At 43.0% G+C, this 16,181-nt stretch overlaps 1 protein-coding gene across 4 annotated transcripts in view; it reads left to right on the forward strand.

The window, feature by feature from the left end:
* Positions 1-11,417, forward strand: part of ZMYND12 (zinc finger MYND-type containing 12) — a 34,368-nt gene extending 22,951 nt beyond the window's left edge. For 2 of the 4 annotated variants that reach the window (XM_025288955.3, XM_025288956.3), the window contains exons 4-8: positions 1,321-1,490; positions 4,422-4,544; positions 7,166-7,277; positions 8,804-8,949; positions 11,005-11,417. In XM_025288955.3, the coding sequence (XP_025144740.1) occupies positions 1,321-1,490; positions 4,422-4,544; positions 7,166-7,277; positions 8,804-8,949; positions 11,005-11,130 (677 nt within the window). In that variant the 3' untranslated portion in view covers positions 11,131-11,417. Of the gene's footprint in view, positions 1-1,320; positions 1,491-4,421; positions 4,545-7,165; positions 7,278-8,661; positions 8,954-11,004 lie in introns of those variants that run through there. The other 2 variants (XM_025288958.3, XM_025288957.3) reach the window with 2 other exon arrangements.
* Positions 11,418-16,181: the final 4,764 nt, after the last annotated feature.

Here is a 16,181-nt window from a genome sequence, read left to right on the forward strand (position 1 = left end):
TGTTGGAGAAGACTCTCGAGAGTCCCTTGGACTGCAAGGAGATCAAACCAGTCAATCCTAAAGGAAATCAGTCCTGAATATTCATTGGAAGGACTGATGCTGAAGCTGAAGCTCCAAAACTTTGGCCACCTGATGTGAAGAGCTGACTCATTAGAAAAGACCCTGATGCTGGGAAAGACTGAAGGCAGGAGGAGAAGGGGACGACAGAGGAGAAGATGGTTGCATGGCATCACTGACTCACTGGACATGAGTTTGAGCAAACTCTGAAAGATGGTAAAGGACAGGGAAGCCTTGCATGCTGCAGTCCATGGGGTCACAAAGAGTTGGACACGACTGAGCGAGTGAACAACAACAACAATGAATATTCTTGTTTCCATGTCACTCATTCATTCCCTGTAAAATTTCATCCTTGAATTCCTATCACTTCACACAAGGCACATGGAAGGTACTGAATATGAATATACATATATTTTAAAATTGAGATATAGTCCATGTACCATAAAATTCACCCTTCTAAAGTACCATTCTGTAGCTTTAGTATATTCACAAGATTGTGCAACCATGATCACATCTAATGTGGGAACATTTTTGTTACCCCAAAATGAAACCCAATACCATCGGTAGTCACACCTCAGTCCCCATGCCTACAGTCCCTGTTTTTGCTGTTCAGTTGCTCAGTCATGTCCTGCCCTCTGCGACCCCATGGACTGCAGCATGCCAGGCTTCCCTGTCCTTCACTATCTCCTGGAGTTTTCTCACACTCACATCCATTGAGTGGGTGATGCCATCCAATCATCCTCTGTTGTCCCCTTCTCCTCCTGCCTTCAATCTTTCCCAGCATTAGGGTCTTTTCCAATGAGGCAGCTCTTCACATCTGGTGGCCAAAATATTGGAGTACAGTTGGCCAATTACTAATCCACTTTCTGTCTCTATGGATTTACCTATTCTAGAAATTTCACATTAATGGAATCGTAAAATATGTGGCTTTTTGTCTCTGACTTCTTTCACTCAGTACAGTATTTTCAAGGTTCATCTGTGTTGTAGTATGTATCAGTACTTCATTCTTTTTGTGCCTGAATGATATACCACTCACGAATATGGAAAGACCATATTTTGTATATTTACGCACCAGTTGGTGAACATTTAAATTCTATATTTTGGCTATTATGAATCGGCTGCTAAAAACATTCATGTACAGGTTTTTTTGTGTCAATCAGTATTTTAAGTCAATGAGTAAATGAGTGAATGGGTGATGACTCATCTTTCAACATGTGTTCTCTGGCCAGGATATGAATTACAATCTTTATTTCTTTTGGGCAGGTCTGGGCCGGGTCGTCCAGGCTGAGGAATATCTATCCCAAGCTCAGTGGACAGTCCTCAAATCAACCGAATGTAGTTATGCCATCCACTCCTTACTGCATCGGAACCTGGGACTTCTCTACATGGCTAAGGAAAACTATGAGGAAGCCCGTTATCATCTGGCCAATGATGTAAACAAGCTAAATTCCGACACCTGAATGTATCTGAGAACACCTCTGTTTGGTTGTTGTTTATTGCTGTTTTCTTTTTACTGAGCGTTTCTCTGAAACTTTCTGTTTAGAACTATTTGTTTGGTGGACTATTAGCAAGAACACAATTCTAACAACCTGAGTTCAGAACTTTCCACTTTTTGTCTGTACATCCTTGCCCACATCACATCACTTCCCAACCCTCAGTTGCCCTGAGGATGATAAAGGGAGGCAGAAAAGCATCCAGATTAAGATGCTTTATGGGCTTTCCTTCTCGTTCTACTGCTGTCTTTTCACCAGGCACGTAGACTTGGATAAATTATTTCACGTCATTCATCACCTGTAAGACAGAAACCATAAACTAGTCTCTGCCTCATTGGGTTCAAACACAAAGAAATTGCAGAGATGATTAAGACAGCAGGGCATTTGGCTGTCTTATTATTTTTGGCTATTATTTTTGCAGTACTTTGTGCAATACTTTGGCTATTATTTTTGTAAGTAACATCAACATCTTTTCTTCAGAGTGTGGTAATTACATTTAAATGACCCGATGTTGTGTGAAAGTGATTTGTAAACTATAGAACTCTGTACAGTTTAGACAGGATGATGAGGGTGATGATTGAGCTGTTCTTCCAAAGGTTTCTATTAGGATTTCAATATTGGACCATATTGGGACTGCCCAGGTGGCACTAGTGGTAAAGAACCCACCTGCCAATGCAGGAGACATAAGAGACACGAATTCAATCCCTGGGTCAGGAAGATCCCCTGGAGGAGGGCATGGCAAGCCATTCTAGTATTCTTGCCTGGAGAATCCCATAGACACAGGAGTGTGGTGAACTACAGTCCATAGGGTCACAAAGAGTTGGACATGACTGAAGCAACTTAGCACAGCACAGCACAGCACACTGGACAATATTACCAGAGAGGAGTTCCTGAGCCTGAAATCTGGATGAGGTTGGGGTGAGACTGCAGTCTCAATGAAGGCTGAGTCTTTCTTGAGCCTCTCCATTGGGCAGCCTTCCCTCTGGTTGCCTGCCACTGCACGATGTCCCTAAATTTGCTGGAAAGCTTGCTATGTTGGTTATTCTCCATATCCCCTTACCCCAGATCCATTCTTTGCTCTACTCCGCCCTGGAAGGCTGACCTTTATGGACTGTAGAACCTGGACTTCACTGCTCTCTGGCCTCAGTTGCGTCTGGGGAGTGAGAGGCATGGCAGAGGAGGTTCTGAGGAGACAGAGGGTGAGGTATTTACTCTCTGCTGCCTTTCTGCACCAGCGCACTTCTGGCAAGGGAAGTGCTCCTCATAGCCACAACTCCCGTCAGGTAGCCTTCATCTGCAGCTCTCTTTCTGGCCCTGGTAGCCCTGGTTTCTCCCCTGGTTTTCTCAGGAGTTTGGACTGTACCAGTCTCTTACTGTAACAGTCTCAATAGCACAGTCCCCAGTGCTTGACTAACTCTCATTGGTCCCTCACCCCTTCCACGTCTCTGGAGGTAAACCTTTTATTAAAGCGTCCTCAGGGAATACTTGTAAGGGTACCATCTACTTCCACCTAGGAGCTTGACTCATGCACTTCTTCATTTGTGTTTCCTCTCTATACTCTACAACCTCCAACAAATCAAGCAGAAGCACATTCTGTCTTGAGCTGGACCACACAGCTAGCATTAGATCAAGCTCAGATTCCTCAGCCTAAGTTTTAAAAAAAAAATCCAAATTATTGATACATACCATAAAATTCAATGGTATATACAATTAAGTGTACAATTCAATGATTTCTTAGTAAACTTACAAAGTTGTGTAACCATCAACATAATCCAGTGTTCACCCTAAAGAGAGCCCTCATGTCCATTTGCAACCATTTCTCATGCCCCTTCCTATCCCTCTAGATTTACCTTTTAATATACACATTTAATATAAACAATGATATGTGATCTTTTGCATCTAACTTCTTTCACTTAGCATAATTATTTTGAGCTTCACCCATGTTATTGTGTATATATCAATACTTCATTTATCCTATAGTTGACTCTCATTGTAGATATACCACAATTACCCTTCACCAGTTGATGGACATTGGGATTGTTTCCATCTTTTGCCTATTATAAATAATACTGATTATGAGCATTTGTATATAAGTCTTTGTGTGAAGAAAGTGAAAGTCGCTCAATTGTGTCTGACTCTTTGCAACCCCATGGACTATACAGTCCCTGGAATTCTCCAGGCCAAAATACTGGAGTGGGTAGCCTTTCCCTGCTCCAGGGGATCTTCCCAACCCAGGGATCAAGCCCAGGTCTCCCACATTGCAGATGGATTCTTTACCAGCTGAGCCACAAGGGAAGCCCAAGAATACTGGAGTGGGTAGCCTATCCCTTCTCCAGTGGATCTCTCGACCCAGGAATCAAACTGGGGTCTCCTGCATTGCAGGAGAATTCTTTACCAACTGAGCTATCAGGGAATGTTTTTGTTTCTCTTGGATATATGCCTAAGAATAGAATTGCTGGTCATGTGATTAAACTCTGTTTAATTTTTTGAGGACTGGCAAACTGTCCTCCACAGAGGCCGCATCATTTTATATTCCCGCCAGCAATGGACAAGAGGATTCCATTTTTGCCATATCTGTGCCAGTATATGTTCTTTTCTGTCTTTTTAATTAGAGCCGTTATTGTGTGTGTAAAGATGTAGCTCATCGTGGATTTTATTTTGCATTTCCTCAGTGACTAATCACACTGAGCATTATTTCACGTACTTATTAGTCATCGGTGTATCTTTTTGGTGACATGTCTGTTCAGATCCTTTGCCCATTTTTAAATGAGGCGTTGTAAAAATTCTTTATAGACTCTGGATACACGTCCTTTATCAGACATATGATTTACAAAGAAAACTCAAGCACTCTCTTTCTTCCTTCTGCTATAGATTTATTTTGCCAGTTGTGCATTTGGAACAGAGCACATCAGGGCCTCCGGTGGCTACTTCCACCTGGCTAATATCTTCAATGGCCTTAAAAAGTTGGACCTGGCAGACACATTGTACACCAAGGTGAGTTGGGAATACGGGAGCTGAGCCTTGATACTTAGGCCTTATATCTTGAACCTGGTGTCAGACCATTCATGATAAATTCGAGACACAGACAGAATGAAGTGACTGGCCCAAGGTCACATAGCTTAATACATGATATATTCCACTTCTCTTTCTTTGTTTCTCCTCTACCAGAATAGTTTAGTCCTTAGCATTCATCGAGCAGTGAGCAAATAACAAATTATGGGTCAATAAGAACCAAACCCCTCCAAACAGACTGCCATATACTCTGTCATAGGATTTCCCTGTAGCTCAAATGGTAAAGAATCTGCCTGCAATGCAGGAGACCAGGGCTTGATCCCTGGGTCGGGAAGATCCTCTGGAGAAGGGAATGGCAATCCACTCCAGTATTCCTGGAGAATCCCATGGATAGAGAAGCCTGGCAGGCTACAGTCCGTGGGGTCGCAAAGAGTCAAACACGACTGAGCAACTAACACACACACACACATACTCTGTCATATCCCTAGCAGCAAGCTAAGGTGGTCATGTTGAAGTGTGGGATAGAGGAGATTAGGTTTTTAAGCAAAATTGATTGTGGGGAGGTCCTGTGAAGGGATCAAAGAACATGAAAGCACTTTAAAATGTCCATCTTTACCTGTGAAAGATTTTAAACTGTTTCCAATATATTAAAATGTTGATTATATTCATATACACCTTACTTAGCAAATAACCGTTTTTGCATGTGGTATAGGCTCTCATGCTGCTGCTGCTAAGTCGCTTCAGTCATGTCCGACTCTGTGCGACCCCATAGACGGCAGCCCACCAGGCTCCCCCGTCCCTGGGATACTCCAGGCAAGAACACTGGAGTGGGTTGCCATTTCCTTCTCCAATGCATGAAAGTGAAAAGTGAAAGTGAAAAGTGAAAGTGAAGTCGCTCAGTCGTGTCCGACTCTTCGCGACCTCATGGACTGCAGCCTACCAGGCTCCTCCACCCATGGGATTTTCCAGGCAAGAGTACTGGAGTGGAGTGCCATCGCCTTCTCCGAGGCTCTCATGCAGTGACTGTTTATTCATATTTTAGACCCACTTCTGAGGACGAGGCATTGTGATGTAGCTGGAAAAAAAAGAGCCCTGGAATCAGGCAGACTTGAATTTAAACCTTGGCTGTGCCACATAACAGCTCTTACCAAGAGTCAAGTGTGATCTTAACTTTTCTGAGCCTCAGTTTAATTATCTATGAATTGGGAGTAATAAGAATAAGACTTCAGTTGGGATGTTGGGAGGATGTAAAGGAAGTTGTATGTGCTCAACATATGGCAGTCATTTTTTTAAAGAATATATTTAAACCTTATTTTGTAAATTAATTTTTATTGGAGTATAGTTGGTTTACAATATTATGTTCGTTTCTGCTGTACAGCAGAGTGAATCAGCTATATGTATACATATATCCCCTTCTTTTGGATTTCCTGCCCATTTAGGTCACCACAGTGCATTGAGTAGAGTTCCTTCTGCTATGCAGTAGGTTCTCATTAGTTTTCTATTTTACACATGTGTGAGTGGGTGCTCAGGTGCTGAGTCATGTCCGACTCTTTGCAACGCCATGAACTATAGCCCACCAGTCTTCTCTATCCATGGGATTATCCCAGCAAGAATACTGGGGTGGGTTGCCCTTTCCTCCTCCAGGGTATCTTCGCAACCCAAGGATTGAACCCGGGTCTCCTCCAGCTCCTGCATTGGCAGGAGGATTTCTTCACCACCTAAACCACCATCCTCCAGGGGATCTTCCTGACTCAGAAATCAAAACCATGTCTCCTGAATTGGCAGGCGGGTTCTTTACCATTAGTGCCACCTGGGAAGCCCATGGGCGATGCTGCTGCTGCTAAGTCGCTTCAGTCGTGTCCAACTTTGTGCGACCCCATGGACTGCAGCCTACCAGACTCCTCTGTCCATGGGATTTTCCAGGCAAGAGTACTGGAGTGGGATGCCATCGCCTTCATGGGTGATGCTAGGGACCTGAATTTTTCACAACACTGGCCAAATCTCTTTGATTTCTTTGTCTCAGTTTGCACATCTGCAAAATAGGGAAGATGGCATGGATGCGCCCCATGACAGGGACAGCTGCTCTCCCTCTGAGGGGCAAAGTCTATGGATCAGAAGAGGTGAAGTCGCTGCTCTGCTTCCTAGGAAGAGCTGCCACTTCCCATTTAGGTCACCACAGAGCACTGAGTAGAGTTGCCTCTGCTGTATAGTAGGTTCTCTTTAGTTATCTATTTTAAACATGTGTGAGTGCATGCTCAGGGGAACCACCATAGTAGTGTATATATGTCAACCCTAATCTCCCAGTTCATCCCATCCTCTTTCTCCTCTTGGTATTCATACATACATGGCAGCGGTTATAATTAGACCCCACCAGGGCTGTCCCCAGATCAACCTGCCACGTGCCCTTCGCAGCCCAGCATTTGTCACACTTACCTTGGGCAAGCACCTTCGGGCTCCTAGGGCTCCCCCTGCCTCCAGGCACAATGAAATGGGGAGTCTGTAGATGGTCAGAAAGCCTGGCCAGAGGTTCTGCCCTCTCAAATGGCTGGTTCAATGGCTAAAGTCCAGCCTGCTTGTCTGATTACCATCTCCTTTCCCAACAGGTCTCTGAGATCTGGAACAAATATTTGAACGATCACTATGAAGTCCTCTCACAGGCTCGCATCCAACAAATAGATCTACTGGGCAAACGATTTGAGACTGACACTGGCTTGGGTAAGTGGCAATTCTTCCTGGGAAACAGAGCAGTGACTTCATTTCTTCTGATCCATAGACTTTGCCCCTCAGAGGGAGAGCAGCTGTCCCTGTCATGGGGCGCGTCCGTGCCATCCTCCCTATTTTGCAGATGGGCAAACTGAGACAGAGGAATCAAAGGGATTTGGCCAATGTTGTGAAAAATTCAGGTCCCTAGCATTACCCGGTGGGCTGCCGTCTATGGGGTCGTACAGAGTTGGACACGACTGAAGCGACTTAGCAGCAGCAGCACCCATGGGCTTCCCAGGTGGCATTAGTGGTAAAGGACCTGCCTGCCAATTCAGGGGATGTGGGTTTGATTCCTGAGTCAGGAAGATCCCCTGGAGGAAGGCATGGCAACCCACTCCAGTATTCTTGCCTGGAGAATCCCATGGACAGAGGAGCCTGGTGGGCTACAGTCCATAGGGTCACACAGAGTAAGATACAACTGGAGTGACTTAGCACAGCACAGCACCACAGCATCACACACAGTCTTTCCAGTGGGGTTACTGAGGGACAGATTTGGAAGGAAAGAAAACCCTGCTAGAACCCCCTGAGGTTTTTGCACAGCATCCATTTTTTTATGTGTTATCCTCCCAGGACACATGAGTGTCCACACAGAAGTCCAATTGCTCATTTGTTCTGGAGCCTCATCCTCTTCCTTTACTGGACTGTGAGCTTCTCAGTGGCATGGTGGATTCTGAGTCATCTCTGTATCCTCAGCTCAGCAAAGAGCTGAGGACTGAGTACAGCACCGTTCCTTCTGAGATCATAAAAATTGATGCAGGATCTAGTTTCTGCTCAAAAGAGACAAACAGTGTAGTGAGTGAGACAGAAACTATGTGAAAGAAAAGATAACTTCAACAAGTACAAATTATATTACAAGGTGAGTCCCAGAATGAAGAAATGAGGACAGTTGGATGGTTTTGAAAAAGGAAGACTTCTTGGAGGAGAAGTTTTGAGCTAAGCTTCGAAAAATTCATAACTTTATTGACTTTTCTCTCATTATAAAAGTGGTTCATGTTAAAGCATAAAACTTGAAAATCATAGCTATCCAAAGAGTGTCAACTTTAACATTATAGTGTATGTCTTTTCTGTCTTTTTCTCTTAGCTTAGCCTCACATGGGGAAAGCGGAAAGGTTGTTGCTTAAGCATCTTTGGATTTGGGGAAGAAGAATTAAGATTCTGTGGCTGCCAGAAGCCTGTCTCCCTCCTCTTGCTGTAGAGTGGAAACTGAATTGAACCCAAGGAATCACACCAGGACAAATTCCCTGTATTGGGGGCCTGAGAAATCTAGGACTCTGAAAGAAAGCAAGCTAAGCAACTCAGGGACCTGTAGGAATGAACTTTTTTTTTTTTCTTTCAGTTTACTCTGATGATGGCACCGTGGACAAAGCTGGTGAACTGCCTGAAGGCCGAGTGCCCTAACTGCTCGGTGCTTATCCCTGAGGGTAGACACAGCTGCCCCAGGGCCTGTTTCCTCTTTTCTCCCTTTCTTTCCATTGCAGATGAAGCCCAGGAAGCAGAAGCTATTCAGATCCTGACTTCAATCTTGAACATTCGAGAATCTACATCTAACAAAGCCCCCCAAAAAACGATCTTTGTTCTCAAAATTCTGTTCATGCTTTACTTCCTGATGATGAATTCTTCAAAGGCAAGTTCCCCTAGAAAAGCAGCAAGTCTAAAACAGAGGGAGAAATTCCTCTGGTTGGATTCAGCTGTTTTGTCCAGCTGCACTAGCTTTTGTCCTCAGAGTAAGCCCTTACTCCAAAAAAGTTCGGACACTCATGACATTTCCCCTGCGTTAAGTCCAACTGCACAATGAAAACAGGATTGCCTTCTTCCCTCAAGGGGACCACCCTAGGGTCACAGAGGTAAACTGAGGCTGGGCAGTGCTGGGAGGCCTGCAGGGAAGAAGGGCTCTGGGGAGTTCTTGGGGAAATGGAGCAGTCACTCTAACTACACAGTGATAGTGAGTTCCCTGTTGCTGGAGGGATCCAGGCAGAAACAATTCCAAAGGTAGTCATTTTTGAGTGCTTATTACAAGCCAGTCACTAGCCTAAGTACTTTACATGAAGTATCACATGTAATTCTCATATCAACCTTACAAAGTAAGTCTTTTATCATCCCCACTTTACAGGTAAGGAACTGAGGCACAGAATGGGTCCATTATTTGCCAAATTTCTTATAGAGTAAGTGGCAAATCTCAGGTTTCTTGATTTATTGATGGATCCACTCATTCAACAATTTATTGAACTTCTGCCATTTGCAAAGGACGGTTCTGGAGACTGAGGGTACAGTGCTGAACCACCAGCCAAGTTGCCTATTTCCATGGAACTTATGCTCTTCTGGAGGAGGGGAAGTCACAATAAACAAACACATAAATGTGTAATATAGTTTCAGAGAGAAAAGCTCTACAAAGAAAAACAAAGCAGGCAAGAGGAAAGAGGAGAGAGGGTTGGTTGGAGGAGGCAATTTTGTGCAGGTGACATGGGAAAAGTTAAGATGTCCTTCCCCTGTTCCCTTCCTCCCTTCCTTCCTTCATTCTTTCCAATTGTCTGCAAACTTCTACTAAGCACCTACTGTATACCAGGGCCTGGAGGAGTTCCGGATCAGTGGGTTACAACAGTGTGATAACAAGGCCTGGGGTGCTGCGGGAGCATGAAGGAGGGACAGCCACCCTGTGTGGGATGGAGGTGAGAAGGGTCAGGGCACAGAGAAGCATTTTCACTGCATTTCCAGGTTTACTGTGGACAAAACCTCTGCATTTCAGGGTCCCATTTTCTACTCAAAGAAGCCATTCCTTTCTACTCAAGGAAGTCATTCCTCCAAGGTATTTTAAGGATGTTAGGTCTGCAAGAGGTTCTTAGAAGAAAGGGCCACCCCTGTCTACTCAGATTGGTACCTTGCTTCCTTCAGGTCTGGAATCAGCTATCTGCTCTTGAATAAGGCTTTCCCTGTCCTCTGTCTGAAATGACAACCCCCCATCGGACACGACTGAAGCGACTTAGCAGCAGCAGCATTGCCATCGCTAATGCTTTCTGTCCTCCTGCCTGCGTTAGTTTTTTTCTCTTAGCATGAATCACTATTTAAGATACCATCATATTTCTACTTATTTGTCTTGTTTATTGCCTCTCTCTCCTACTATATAGTAAATTTCACAAGGTTGGGAATTTCTGCCTATAGTCACAGTCTCTGAAACACAGTAGCCATTCAATAAATGTTTATTGAAAGAAAGGAGGGAAAGGGGAAAGGAAGGCAGAGAGGGAGGAAAGAAGGGAAGGTAGCAAGGAAGGAAAGATGAGCCAGAGTCTGTCTCAAGATGTCCTGTGAAACTTCTGTCCAAATCAAGACTCTGGGCCACCCGGACTCCCCAGATGGCAATTTACTGGTGGCACCTCTCACCTCTATGCCTCTCAATGTTGGTTCAAAGAGCCCTGAAATGGAGAAGAGAGACTTTGTCCACTATAAACTCAGAAATTCAGCATCCAGGTTTTCCTGTTCCCTGACCTCTCTCACCCTCATCCCACACATGAGGCTAGCTATGAAGACCTAGTTCATATGTTCACAAGTTTTCACAAAGAGCTCAGTGGGTGGTGTGAGAAGTTGAAGGATCCTTGCCCGTGTTTCTGGGGCTGAGCAGAGATGGGACTTCCAATATAATGCTTTTCTGTGACAATTTCCTTTTGTCTGTGCAATTCTCTTTCAGGCAGAGGAATATGCCTTGAGAGCCCTCCATCTAGCCAAAAAACAGAAGCTGAGTGTCCAGGAACAAAACACCATTCAAGACTTACTAAATCTCATCTCAGTTGAGGAAACCCAACCCATGACTTAGTGACCCATGAGCTCTGCATCAGGGATGATTGAGCATCTCATGTATTTCAGCCTTACATAGGGGCAGTGAGGCGCTATGAATTGCTGAAGTACCCACCCCGTTCCCCTGGGACTGCACTCGTAGCTGTGTTTTTATTGTTACACAGCATATGTTGGGGAAATGTAGAGCTTTGGCACAGAGATCAGTAAAACTCTTGTTTATTATGACTTTGTACGACTTTGAATAATGTGCTGTCAGTTCACTAACAAGGTATTCGTAATTAAACTGCAAATAGTTTATCCTATTTCTCAGAGGTCTCCCAGTGATTCATGCTTCATAGCTCTTTGCCAAAGAAAGGGGTAGGGATTAGAGCTATATTGGAGATAAGTTCCTCGATTCTGCTGTAATTAAGTTAGCATTAATTTGAGGTAGATTGTGATTAAAATGCCCATTATGATTCCTAGAACAATCACTAAGAAAATTACTCTAAAAACAGTTAAAATCAACAAAGAAATTAAAATGGCACATTAGAAAAGATCCACTTAATGGAAAAGCAGGCAGTAAAGGAGGAATGGAGGAACAAAAAGAATTTGTGACACATAGAAAGCAAATTACAAAATGCAGGCCTAAATTGTAGGTCTTGGGCAGAAAAGGCCCCTGGGGCCTTTCAAGGAGCTCTAGTATAGATGGGTTAAATTACCCTTTCAAGCTGGTGTCTCTTTCCTCAGAGAGTTATTTGAAGTGGATGCGAGTCATCTCTACTGTCTAGGGAAGAAGTACTCTGGAAGGTCTCCTGTGATGTCGGGGACAGAGTGCAGGCACTGGAGCAGACATGCCTGGTTCAAATCCTAGCTTCCACACACTCACTGCCCCCACACGCTCAACCTCATCCTTACATTCTAAGATGGCCCAGGTATGGCCCTGACTGTATCAGCTTGTCCTATTGAGGACTCCGGTCATTTAGCACAGACATTTTTGCTCCAGACTCACCAAGCAGCCTGCCCATTAGCTCTTGGCTTTCTGGATAGATCTAAACCACGGAGAGGACATGCAAATCAAGGACCTGTCAAAGGACTTACCTGGTGGCCCAGTGGTTAGGAATCCACCTTGCAATGCAGCGGACAGTGGCTTGATCTCTAGTCTGGGAGGATTCCCCATGCTACAGGGCAACTAGGCCCGTGTGTTACAATTACTGAGCCTGCACTCTAGAGCTTTCGCGCTGCAACCGCTGAGCCCGTCCACCTTAGAGACTACGTTCCGCAACAAGAGATGCCACTTCAATAAGACTGCGCACTGCAGCCAGAGAGTAGCCCCCACTCGCTGCAATTAGAGAAAGCCCATGCGCAGCAATGAAGACTCAGGGCAGCCAAAAATAAAATAAATTAGAAAAAGAAGGACCAATATGGCCACTATGGAGAACAATATGGAGATTCCTTTAAAAATTAGGAATAGAACTACCATGTGACTCGACAATCCCACTACTGGTCATGTACTCTGAGAAAACCATGACTGAAAGAGATGCATGTACCCCAGTGTTCGCTGCTGCACTATTTACAATAGTTAGGACATGGAAGCAACCTAGATGTCCACTTGAAGATGCGTGAATAAAGAAGCTGTGGTACATATATACAATGGAATATTACTCAGCCATAAGAAAAGAACACATTTGAGTCTGTCCTAATGAGGTGAAAGAACCTAGGGCTTGTTACACAGAGTGAAGTAGGTCAGAAAAACAGATATCATGTATTAATGCATATTTATGGAATCTAAAATAATGGTACCAATGAACCTATTTGTAGGGCAGCAATAGAGATGCAGATACAGAGAACAGACTTATGGACACAGCGGTGGAAGGAGAGGGTGGGACAAATTGAGAGAGTAGCATGGAAACATATACATTACCATACGTAAAATAGTGGGGATTTGCTGGATGTCACAGGTGCTCTGATGGGTGCAATGGGGGTGGGAGATGCGAGGGAGGCTTAAGAGAGAGGGGACATATGTGTACCTATGGCTGATTCGAGTTGCTGTATGGCAGAATCAATCCAACACGATGTTGTAAAGAAATTATCCTCCAATTAAAAAAAAAATGTTACCTCAACATAACTTTTAAAAAATACATACTTACGGAGTGTTCATACTTATGACGGACAGTTATATATAAAGAAGAAATAGAAACCACTCAGAACGCCTCAGAGAGAGATGCCATAGCTAACATTTTGGATATTTTTTCTAGACATAAAAATATATCTACTAGAGATCAGTCTTACGTACACTCTGTTTCCTAATTTTTAAATGTATATTGTATCATCTCCCCAGGTGATAAACACAAGCTGAAATGGCTCATTTTCCCTCACATATGGTTGTGTAAATGAATCACTTTGCTGTATGTCTGAAATTAACACAATATTATAAATCAATGATACTTCAGTAAAAATTTAACTATCCCCCCCTCAAAAAAGGACCTATCAGAGAGTTTTATATTCCTCACTGAAATTAATTCACCCAGACACATGTAATATTAATAAAAATAAGTCAGCTGGCTACCTTGCCCCTTCGGATCTGTAAAATCCCCTTGGGGTGTACTTAGGCTTCTCAAAGACTGCGAAGTCCCAGAGGCCTTACTTCTCTACCTGTCTCTTGCTTTCATTTTTACCTTCAGTTACCTTCACACCTCCCACATCTTGTCTTGTAGCTCTTTTCATCTCTTTAGGGATGCAACTCCTTCTTGATTCTCACCTCAAATATGAGCCAGCGCTTCCAAAGAGATCTTTAATGAAGTTTGGGGGAGTGAGGAGAAGGATGAACAGCTCTTCAGCAGATAATTTAAAGGAAAATATTAGAAAGTCCTTATTCTAAAGAAGTCCTTCAACATCCCTTTCGTTAAACTTGAGCTCTCTTCTTTACGATAGTCACTGACCTCTTTCCCCTCCTCCCTGTTTTCTGTTCTTTCCACACCTAAATTCTTCTTCAAGAATTCTTCTCCACTGCGTATATTAATAAAATTATTGCTTCAATTTACTGTTCCTTTGACTGATTTTCCTTTTGGTTATGGCCCATAATGTTCTGCTTTTTTGCATCATGTCTAGTAATTTATTTTCAGTCTTTTTGCTTTTCTAAGATTTGCATTTAAAGCTATAATTTTATCTCTAAATACTGCTTTCATTGATCCCACATATTATTAAAAGTATTTTTACTATCATTTGCTCTAAATAGATCTTAATTTTTTATGACTCATGAGCCATTTAGAAGTATGATTCTTAATTTCTAAAAGATGGTGACTTTAATTACCTCTTTGTTGTTTTCCAGCTTAATTTTATTGAGATCATAAAATAGTCTGTGTACAATTTTGACTTTAAGAAATTATTTGAAGCTGTCTTTCATGGCCCAGGGTATAGTTAATATGTATTTGTAATTGTTTTGTGTGTGCTGGTAAAGAATGGAGTTATTGGGCCCTATATATGTCCATTAAATCAATTTTTTTCCCCACATTTTCAAACTCTGTATCTTATTGATGAATTTTTAATTTATTTCTCAGAGAGGTATATAAAATCCCTCCAATATGATTTTCCTGCAGTTCTATCAATTTTTGCATTACATATTTTTGGACTTGATTATTAGGCAAATACAAATTCAAATATTTTCCTGGTGAATTGAATCCTTATTTTTTGTATTTTGAAGTGATTCTCTTTATCTCCAGGAATGTTTTTGACTTTCAGTTCAGTTGCTCAGTTGTGTCCAACTCTTGCGACCCATAGACTGCAGCACACCAGGCCTCCCTGTCCATCACCAACACCCAGAGTTTACTCAAACTCATGTCCATTGAGTCGGTGATACCATCCAACCATCTCATCCTCTGTCGTCCCCTTCCCCTGCCTTCAATCTTTCCCAACATCAGGGTCTTTTCAAATGAGTCCGTTCTTCACATCAGGTGGCCAAAGTATTGGAGTTTTGACTTCAACATCAGTCCTTCCAATGAACACTCAGGACTGATCTCCTTTAGGATGGACTGGTTGGATCTCCTTGCAGTCCAAGGAACTCTCAAGAGTCTTCTCCAACACCACAGTTCAAAAGCATCAATTCTTCAGCACTCAGCTTTCTTTATAGTCCAACTCTCGCATCCATACACGACTACTGGGAAAACCATAGCCATGACTATCCAGACCTTTGTTGGCAAGGTAATGTCTCTGTTTTTTAATATGCTGTCTAGGTTGGTCATAAGTTTCCTTCCAAGGAGTAAGCGTCTTTTAATTTCATGGCTGCAGTCACCATCTGCAGTGATTCTGGAGCCCAAAAATATAAAGTCAGCCACTGTTTCTATTGTTTCCCCATCTATTTGCCATGAAGTGATGGGACCAATGCCATGATCTTAGTGTTCTGAATGCTGAGCTTTAAGCCAATCTTTTCACTCTCCTCTTTCACTTTCATCAAGAGGCTTAGTTCTTCACTTTCTGCCATAAAGGTGATGTCATCTACATATCTGAGATTATTGATATTTCTCCTAGCAATCTTGATCCCAGCTTGTACTTCATCCAGCCCAGCATTTCTCATGATGTACTCTGCATATAAGTTAAATAAGCAGTGTGACAATATACAGCCTTGATGTACTCCTTTTCCTATTTGGAACCAGTCTGTTGTTCCATGTCCAGTTCTAACTGTTGCTTCCTGACCTGCATACAGATTTCTCAAGAGGCAGTTCAGGTGGTCTGGTATTCCCATCTCTTTCAGAATTTTCCACAATTTATTGTGATCCACACAGTCAAAAGCTTTGGCATAGTCAATAAAGCGGAAATAGATGTTTTTCTGGAACTCTTTTGCTTTTTTGATGATCCAGGAAATGTTGGCAATTTGATCTCTGGTTCCTCTGCCTTTTCTAAAACCAGATTGAACATCTGGAAGTTCACAGTTCACATATTGCTGAAGCCTGGCTTGGAGTATTTTGAGCATTACTTTATTAGCATTTGAAGTGAGTGCAATTATGCAGTAGTTTGAGCATTCTTTGGCATTGCCTTTCTTTGGGATTGGAATGAAAACTGACATTTTCCAGTCCTGTGGCCACTGCTGAGTTCTCC

This window comes from Bubalus bubalis, chromosome 6 (assembly GCF_019923935.1).
Source record: "Bubalus bubalis isolate 160015118507 breed Murrah chromosome 6, NDDB_SH_1, whole genome shotgun sequence".
Lineage (NCBI taxonomy): Eukaryota > Metazoa > Chordata > Mammalia > Artiodactyla > Bovidae > Bubalus > Bubalus bubalis.